This window comes from Trachymyrmex cornetzi, unplaced genomic scaffold, assembly GCF_001594075.2.
Source record: "Trachymyrmex cornetzi isolate Tcor2-1 unplaced genomic scaffold, Tcor1.1 scaffold59, whole genome shotgun sequence".
Lineage (NCBI taxonomy): Eukaryota > Metazoa > Arthropoda > Insecta > Hymenoptera > Formicidae > Trachymyrmex > Trachymyrmex cornetzi.
Window position 1 is genome coordinate 189,344 of NW_017299903.1, and position 9,475 is coordinate 198,818.

Consider the following 9,475-nt stretch of genomic DNA (forward strand, 5'->3'; position numbering starts at 1 on the left):
TATCCGATTTGAACACGTTTCTTTCGAACTTTGGAACAAATTTTACAATAAACCGCAAAAGTAATTACGAAATGCTTGATATTTTTGAATTCTACACTCTTTAATTATCTTAAATCAATTGCTTTTCAAATTTTTAATATCTTTTAAATAATGATTTACAAGAATTTTCTTTAAAAAAATTTTCGCACGATGGCTGAAAATACACATTTGCCTCTATTTTATGAATGTTACGACAGAGAACTGTCAAACTGCTGTTGCATGTTCGGTATCTTATAAGGACTTTACATTGTAAATAGTACGCAAATCTGCTTAACCGTATTTATTTAAATTAAAAAGGTCCTATTTGGAACACAGTCCAATTTAGACCACATCCCCCTAATGTTACCTAAAATTTTATATTGAAAAGAAAAAGGAAATAAAGACAGCGCAGAAAAAGAGTGGTTGAGATAGATAAGACAATAATAACAATTGTAGAAATATGTGTAATATCGATATAAATCTATGACATGGCTAATAAATTAGCATTATATATGAAATTCAAAAAATATATGGAACTACCGAAGGATTGTATATTACAACGCTATATCAAAATTTACTTTCATTAACTCTAAAAGAAATAGGTTACGAAAACAAATCTATATATCATAAACTATCGAATGCAAATGTATGTCTGGCGCGGTGTATACGAGTATGTGTTTGTGTGACAGTTTCAGCAGATTACTACATAGTCACTATTCTAACGGAATGAATGGACCAGCATGTGTATTAAATATCTTTTTTCCTCTCGCATCCTCTCAATCGTACGTCAATGCATACACATTCATAGTTCAGATACATGTGCAATGCGATAGAGTTACGGAAGCATTTCCGTATTTTGTCAGTCTTATCTGGTTTTCTGATTACGACAGTGGTTCTCAATCAATCGATGTTTGTAGTAGTTTTTAAATATTTGAATATAATTCTTAACCCAACAATAGTCACCTAAAATTTTTACACTTTAACAGCGAGAAAATAAAGCTCATAATAGTTTTCTTTACTGATCGTAAATCTATACTTATTTTTTATTTCAACATATGTTTTTTTAGTATAAAATAGTCTATATACCGTAAATGTAGGTGACTTGGGACAGTGTAGGTAACTTGGGACAGCATGTACTTTTGCTAAATTCAAACATGGAATCCATCCATGAGTTCTCTAAAGGAAGTTTAACAAATGAATTAATAATCAAGCTCTAACGTTAAGTTTAAAACTTAAATTAAACGTTAGAGACTCATGGGTCTTCTACAATAAGCCGCAATTAAGTCATAATCGGTGAAGTTGGCCAATAACCAACTTGAACGATTTGGTTAAGACTGGTTAAGACTTCTGACGTTCTGACTTGCGGCTTATTGTAGAAGGCCCATCATGGATGGATATATCACGATTAAATTTAACAAAAATACATGCTGTCCCAAGTCACCTACATTTACGGTACATAATGATAAATCTATATACATAATGATTACAAATATTAATAAACTGTAATACATTCAATTAATATACAATATGTAATCAATTATAATAGAGAATTTTAATTGAGGTGTAAAAATATCCTAATAGTTCAAGCGAAAAAGCTAGATAACTATTTCTGAGTTAAATATCTCTTCCCATCTGAAAGATGAGTTTACCTATGCTTATCGAACGCATAATTATTTATTGGGGCATTAAATATTATTAATACATATTATATTAATAACGAATACATATTAATATTTACTATATTTGCTTAAAAATTGTACAATATACTTTTTCTTCCAATATTAAAAAATCTGTAACATATTGTCCAAACGTTTTGCTAAGCTATGCTTTACTTTTTACTAACTTGGAACATTTTACTAATTTGACAACAATTGTAAATACACAAGAAAATCTTGTAAGATTTTCTTATCTGTCTATGCCTGGCATTATATAACTCTACGAGGCTATGCTTATCCTTTTCATATTCTCATAACTTTGGATTTGTCAATAAAAATATAATGCTTATATAGCGCCGTTATTACGACGAGTTTCTACGTTGCCAAGAAGAGGATCTCAACACAGGCATACCTTGGATTCGGAATTGTCTTCGTTGCGCGAGCATGATAACAATCATCTTTTCGTGGAGTGTAAGTGTGTTCTCGCGTAAATATATTTTTATGAATATTATCTTATAAAAAATATATATATAATTTTGATGCGGTTATAAAAAAATTTGTGCAATTTGTCGGTCTATCCGAGCGTTTTAATAGGTAATGACTAATTTTACAAACTACACATCACACCAGCCTACTTTCTGATCTCAAATTATCGTATCCAATTAGTTTCGCTCTTTTATTTGTATTATTTATTAAAAAGAAATTTTCTCGTCACGATTATGCCGAAAGATGGTAGAACAATTTCCCAGTGTTTACGCGAGAAGATCGGCCGCTTGGAATCGAGCCAGCGATATTTTTACGCGTTTCGTCGGTCGAGTGAGACGGAAACTGCTGCGCAAACGAAACCCGCAATATTCAACGATCTATGGTCGCAGTTACACGAAACGATCGGAATTTCGGGTCGTTGGCGAAGAGAGTTTTTGATGCAGTTGTGCGGGGGTAGTATTGCGGCATTCATGCGCACAAACTATGACCCATATTCGCGGATCATTCGCGAAACTGAAATGAGAAATCACAGATGAAATGAATGGCTCACTTATTTACTCTGTGAACAACGTGATATTTAAAATTATACTGGATTGAAATACAGATTATTGATTTCCAAACATAAAGTTTTAATTGACAGCGATATGATTCGTGTAAAAGTGGAAGACATACGTTGAATAGTAATTTAAAACAATAATATAATGAAAGTAATAGAACAGAATGATGGAATCGAATGAGAAAGAATCAACTATGCGTAATAGAGGAGAATGAAATTACTGGTTTATTAATAGCCATATCCGATTTTTTCCTTTTTATCTTTCGTGCATATCAAATTAAACAATTCAATTTTCTTTATTTGCACATCGGAGTTTTCTTTGTGAAAGTGAAAAGCTGTGATTAAATTGCAAAATTTATACGAAACACAATTGAAAACATGGAGCGTAATCTGCGAAATACATTACTTATCTTATGCCGTTGCAATCATTTTTCCCGCAGTTTGCAGATCCTTATAAGCTTGCTAAGAATACGAGATTTCTTCAAGATCTCACGCAGATTAGGACGACGGAAGTAGACCGAGCGCGTGGAAATTGGCAGAGGCGCGCAATGAATGTGGCTTTCACCGGATTACGCAAAAGAGGCGGTGAAGCTGCAGTTCGAAATGCAGCCGAGAACGCGAAACAATGACCAAGAAACTCGAGCAGATTCAATTCACGAAGCGGGAGGAAAAATGTGTCCCGGTTTCTCAACCAGAAAAAGACAACTACCGGTGTGCAATTACAACGGGAGAATATCCTTAATATCTTTTAAATAGTTTCTCTCATTCGTCAACCTTCTTAATATATAAGTTAAACGCATAAGCATTAAATAGTAAATGAATCAAAATTTATTAAGCGACCAATGCATTACAATTGGACGAGCAGGATTGTATTGAAAATATTCGCTGTGAATACATTTTATTGTATAAAAATCAAAGTAAAGTAAATTAAATGAGATTGCAATTAATTTTGATTAGTACTATTAAATTAGCGAATTATTAATAGGCTATAATTTATGAATAAAGATTAGTTTGCAGATGTAGATAAAAGATTAATAATGAATTAATTAAATCACGATTGATGCTAAATAAATAATATAGCGTACACTGAGAAAAATGTCCGTTCAAAAAGTAACAAACGGATATTTCCGATTGATTTTCATCGCACTGAGAGAAAAATGTTTGGTATTTGTAACTATAATTACATATCACTATAATTATGATTATTACTACTATAATAATAGTAACAGTAACTATGTATATAGTTGGCAACCTAAAATAACTATAATTATAGTTGAAATTACCATAAAATGGTTAAAATGACTATATTTTTTATGGTTGGTCCCAAATATAACTATAAAATTATAGTCACTTTAATTATTTTTATGGTAATTTCAACTATAATTATAGTCATTTTAGGTTGCCAACTATATACATTTGTTGCTAGAACTATATACATAGTTACTGTTACTATTATTATAGTAGTAATAATCATAATTATAGTGATATGTAATTATAGTTACAAATACCAAACATTTTTCTCTCAGTGCGGATTTATAAGACTATCCAATCAAATTGTATCCGATCAAATTTATCGGATTTATAGGACTATCCGATAAATTTGATCGAATAGTCTTATAAATCCGATTAAAATCAATCGGAAATATCCGTTTGTTACTTTTTGAACGGATAAAGCCCGGAAATTTTTCTCAGTGTAGGCACTAATTATACGAAAATAGTGATTTCAGTTGAATTACCTAAAATTGTAATATTTTTAGATTATGAAATGTGTGTTTGCTGATCAAAAATTTTCGTAGATGACCATAAAAATATTTTATTCTATTTGAAAGTTGCTATTTTGAGTTTAATTGGACTGACAAGTAAATATCTTCATCTATTAAACTTCATTTTTTTATATCTATACCTTAATATTTTTGTGCAGAATAATGAGATAAATTAACTGATGTTAGTATGTGTCGAACAAAGTGTTCGTGTAAAATTCCGTTTTATGTCGAAACTAAACTCAATTGTATGTACTGTGATGTATAAAATTAATGACATTATACGCCACTTAGCGAAGCAAAATAGATCATTTCATTACGCACTACGATCTGATTTCACCCTATGGCGATTAATTTCATTTGTGCCAACGACAAAGGCGATTTCGTGGAAGAGTATAAAAGCGACGAAGTATAAAAGTAGACGGCAATTTTTTTGCTCTCGAGAGAGTTGATTAAATATTAACGTGAACGGAATGACGCAATGAGCATAAAAAAGCAATGGATTTCGTAAGAAACAGACGATCTTACGATCTTTTCTACTCGCTCTCTTTTATTTCGAGCCCTCATCCGCTTTTCTCATCGTATTCTAATTGTTGCGCAATGTGAGAAGCGTTACCGATTTCAGAAGATTCCAGATAACATAGAACGTGCGACGCACTGAAACGTAGATTAACAGTCCGTAACTGTATAGTTATTCAAGTAACGTAATGACAAGCGCGGTGACACGCCTTTTAACATGCGAAATTCGCTTTTGCGGATCCTTACGAAACTTAAATAGACAATTAAAATAGATTACTTTTAGTATTTTTAACATTCGCATTTAATTATTATTTAAATTGATTAAATTGTAATTGATATTGAATAAATAATATAGCAATTTTTTATTATGTATAGCAATTTCGACAACATTAAAAGGATCAAATTTTGTGGTATAGTCACTTTAGCACATTTACATATCATTTGATTTTGATATGTTTAGATTATAGTTAAATTTGTTATTAATAACAACTATCATATATTACATGTAAATACAGATAATACAGATAATTGATTTATGTACAGATTAAAATTTGATTCAAGATAAATTTACAATAAAATGTCTTTTTCCACAATTTTGCGAGCATAAACAAGAATCTTATTGGATTGTACATGTGAACATAAATTCACGAACAACGAAAAACATACGTTGATGCTTAAACGCATTTATAGCACTTTAGGAATTTAATAAATGTTTTTTTTGTCTTTAGAAAATAATAGGTTAATATTAAATGATGATTTTTTACGAGCAGATATTTTACTACCATAAAATAACTGGTCAGTTAGCGAATTACTCACCAGAGCAGTAATGAAAAGTAACCTCACGCGAGCTGAATTGCCAGCTTACGCGTGCAATGAGCAAAAGTCAAAGGTGACTAATTACCGGCGACCTTATTTATCGCTACAACGTTAAATTTTGTGTAGGAGCTAGACGATGCATTCTTTTAGCGGAGCTATGAAAACTAATTTATTCGAAATGTAATTTTGCTATTTAGATTTTAATAAATAGTAAACTATATACCGAAATTAATTTCATTGATAAATGTGAAAGAGTGCAACACGGAGTAAATGTAATTACAGAGAGAATAAGAGGAGAGAGAGAGAGAGAGAGAGAGAGAGAGAGAGAGAAATTATAGGAACAACACTAATAAGAGAAATAAATAATGCAAAGTAGGCGGTAATGGTTTGGCTGGCTTTATTCGCGCATTATTGTGTTAAAATAATTCGCAATATACCTCGACCTGTATCTCTATGTTGCTAAATTAATTCATAGGTATTGTTGCCACGAGTAATTATGATAAGTCATATTTATCATAGAAAATATAGCCACGAACGTATTCGCAATATACTGAATTTCACGTATTCGCAAAAGAATGTAACGTAGAAAAATAATCAGATATCTTAGATTTTTCCAAAATTTTATTTTTTTGAACGATAAAAATTAAATGTACACTGAGAGAAAAATGTTTGGTATTTGTAACTATAATTACATATCACTATAATTATGATTATTACTACTATAATAATAGTAACAGTAACTATGTATATAGTTCTAGCAACAAATGTATATAGTTGGCAACGTAAAATGATTGGTATTTGTAACTATAATTACATATCACTATAATTATGATTATTACTGCTATAATAATAGTAACAGTAACTATATGTATATTATAGTTCTAGCAACAAATGTATATAGTTGGCAACCTAAAATGACTATAATTATAGTTGAAATTACCATAAAAATGATTAAAGTGACTATAATTTTATAGTTATATTTTGGACCAACCATATTTTTTATGGTTGGTCCAAAATATAACTATAGTTAAGCGAGTTAAGTAAAGGAGCATTCTGAATTTAATTGCTCATAACTCCGATAAAAATCATCATACCGCAATTTAAACAACAGATTCTTAAAGCTGAAACTTTACTCTAGCGAATAATATAATTGTAACAAAAATTTCGCAACAAATAAAAAACTTTTGCAAAAAAATTTTTTTAAATACGAAGAAAGTATTGCAAACGAACGCGGAATTGACCCGACAGATCAACATGATGGTGGTTTTAATTGGTTCATGTAATTCCGCACGTATACGTTCCGTGTAAACGTTCGCACGAATACGTCGTTGCGCACGTACGCTCACGATCGTGCTTCGCGATCCGAACAAGTAGATATGTATAACGTGCGTATATTTCTGCCTTGCGAAAGGACGCGCGAGAAAATCACCGATAGTGATTTCCGACAGACCGAAGGGTCCTCGAAATTGGTTTAATTGGCCGGATTGGGCTCAGCCAGTCCGATCATGCGTCGCGGTGCTTGACCCGGACCAAATTCAATGAAAACGCTTTCATTAATTTTTATGTGGAGTGCTTCAGTATATTGTATCGTGTAGGTGGTGATAAGCAGGGTTGGAACGAGGGAAGTTCCAACCCTGCTTATCTTCACCTACACGACTGGAGATAATCCGTTGTGACATTCTGAAGAATGAGTAAATATGAGTGTTCTGCTAGGCTGGCAAACAAGAGGGTCAAGTTTGCTTTCCTTGATTCAGCGATTTAACAAATAGATCGTCCGCAATAAGGAGATATCGAAATATCGTTGAACAAATATCGTTCTAGATTGATAAATATTATTTCTTGAAGTTTTATTCTCATGTGAAAATTACGAATTTATTTCATCAGTGTCAATATCTCATATGGATCTACGTAATAATTTGTATTTTGGGGAAAAAAATCTTGTATTTTTAAAAATACAATAGAAAAATATAATTACGAATACGCGATTGCGTAATTGTTTCAATTACATTCTATTTTGTTTAGACTGTGTTGTAAACAATCATTAATCATCGTGAAATTAGCCTTTTTGATAATATCTTCTATTCTTTTTTGTTACAGGTGAGTTGAAGTCTCAGTCTTTGCCAAGAGGTTTTCCACCGCAAATAGTAATCCAGCAGATTGACGATGAAGGTAAAACCTAGTTAATCAGTCTGCAAAGTTAATTAGTCGCTAATATCAATTTTACAATCAAGCGTGCTACCAGGTTGTTTCCTGGGAATGTTAATTACAAATACGATTGTTCCCCGAGAAATAACGCCGCCGCATTCGTCGACAATCGTGGAAAGATCAGAAGCATTCAATATGCCGGAGCGATTCAATGTGTATTTATGATTGTTCGCTGCTTCAAAAGGCAGAATCTTGCGGTATTTGCATCGATTAAGAGCGAAAGAATCGAGCGTAAATATAATCCAGTGATTCTGTTGAAATTAGCATAGGTGAATATTGAAATCGATTTATTAGCCTTCTCATTTGTTAATGAAAATGTAGCAGCAAGAATTTAATTAATTTAATTTTAATGCTTAATTCTTCATGCATGATTAATCAACTTAATCGTTAATTTAATTCGCGCTGCATTAATTTAACGCAATTTCAAACATTAAATTAATTAAATTAATTTAAAATCTAATGACTTCCAAAGGTAACACAGAAAGAATGATTTTACTAAAGTATTTAAAAATTTAGTTACATTGATCCGAAAATAATTTTGTTGGTCTATTAAACTAATTATGTACATTAAAATTGGGATAGTTAGAATTTTTTGCAACATTATTTTGCTTGAGTTTTTACTTAATTATTTTGATAATCCAATAAAATTATTTTCAAAACAGCATGTATCTACTTATAAATGTTTAGATACTTCACTAAAACAATGAATCTTTGGACCCATTTTGCACATTATCCATGAACGTAACATGTCACTTTACATAACAAAACCATGAAAATTTGCGCATTGTACACTACCAATTGCAGTTCGTGAAAAATCGTTAATTTTTCTATTTACTACCATGCGTCCCGAGGTCGACTCGGTCCACGGCGTCATCATTAAAAAGGCCAGTGCATGTTTTATTCTCTTGATGTAATTTACCAGTCATTTTTGTTTTTGTCGAGTCGATATAACCGAGTGACCCTTATTTCTCGGTCCGTCGATTGGCAAACGCATTCGTCTTACAGGGAGATATATCTTCTGTGCACTGGGACACCCCGTAACCGTTAATTATTCAAATTGCCGTATATGCGACCACTACTCATGTAAGTATACGCAGCTTGCTTATAGCTTAACCCGATGAACACCGTCCGTGTGCGTTTCCGGTCACTCCGTGTGTTACGTACCCGCTGACACGCATGAGCCTCGGACATGCAACGAATACACAACATTCTTTCGTTGTTTCTTTCCTGTTATCTTCCTTTCAGGTAGCGGAGGTGCATCTTGTCCTTCGGCGTCCGTATGCACGTCATATATTTTTCCCTTCCAGGTTAATTTTCTTCCTATACACGAAGTTATTCCTTAATTTTTTATAATTATAATCTTCTGCTGATTCATGACTGATTTTAGAGAGAGAGAGAGAGAGAAATGTTTTTATCTCAATATATCTAAACATTTTAGTAGGTATTTTAAGGTCTAACGT

General features: G+C 32.0%; 1 protein-coding gene across 1 annotated transcript in view; it reads left to right on the forward strand.

Annotated features, from left to right (window-relative positions):
- LOC108766424 (uncharacterized) overlaps nucleotides 1–7,990 on the forward strand; it is an 84,373-nt gene extending 76,383 nt beyond the window's left edge. Inside the window, exons 5-6 of the mRNA XM_018515707.1 lie at nucleotides 2,028–2,144; nucleotides 7,908–7,990. Coding sequence (XP_018371209.1) covers nucleotides 2,028–2,144; nucleotides 7,908–7,990 — 200 coding nt within the window. The remainder of the gene's footprint in view (nucleotides 1–2,027; nucleotides 2,145–7,907) is intronic.
- Nucleotides 7,991–9,475: the final 1,485 nt, after the last annotated feature.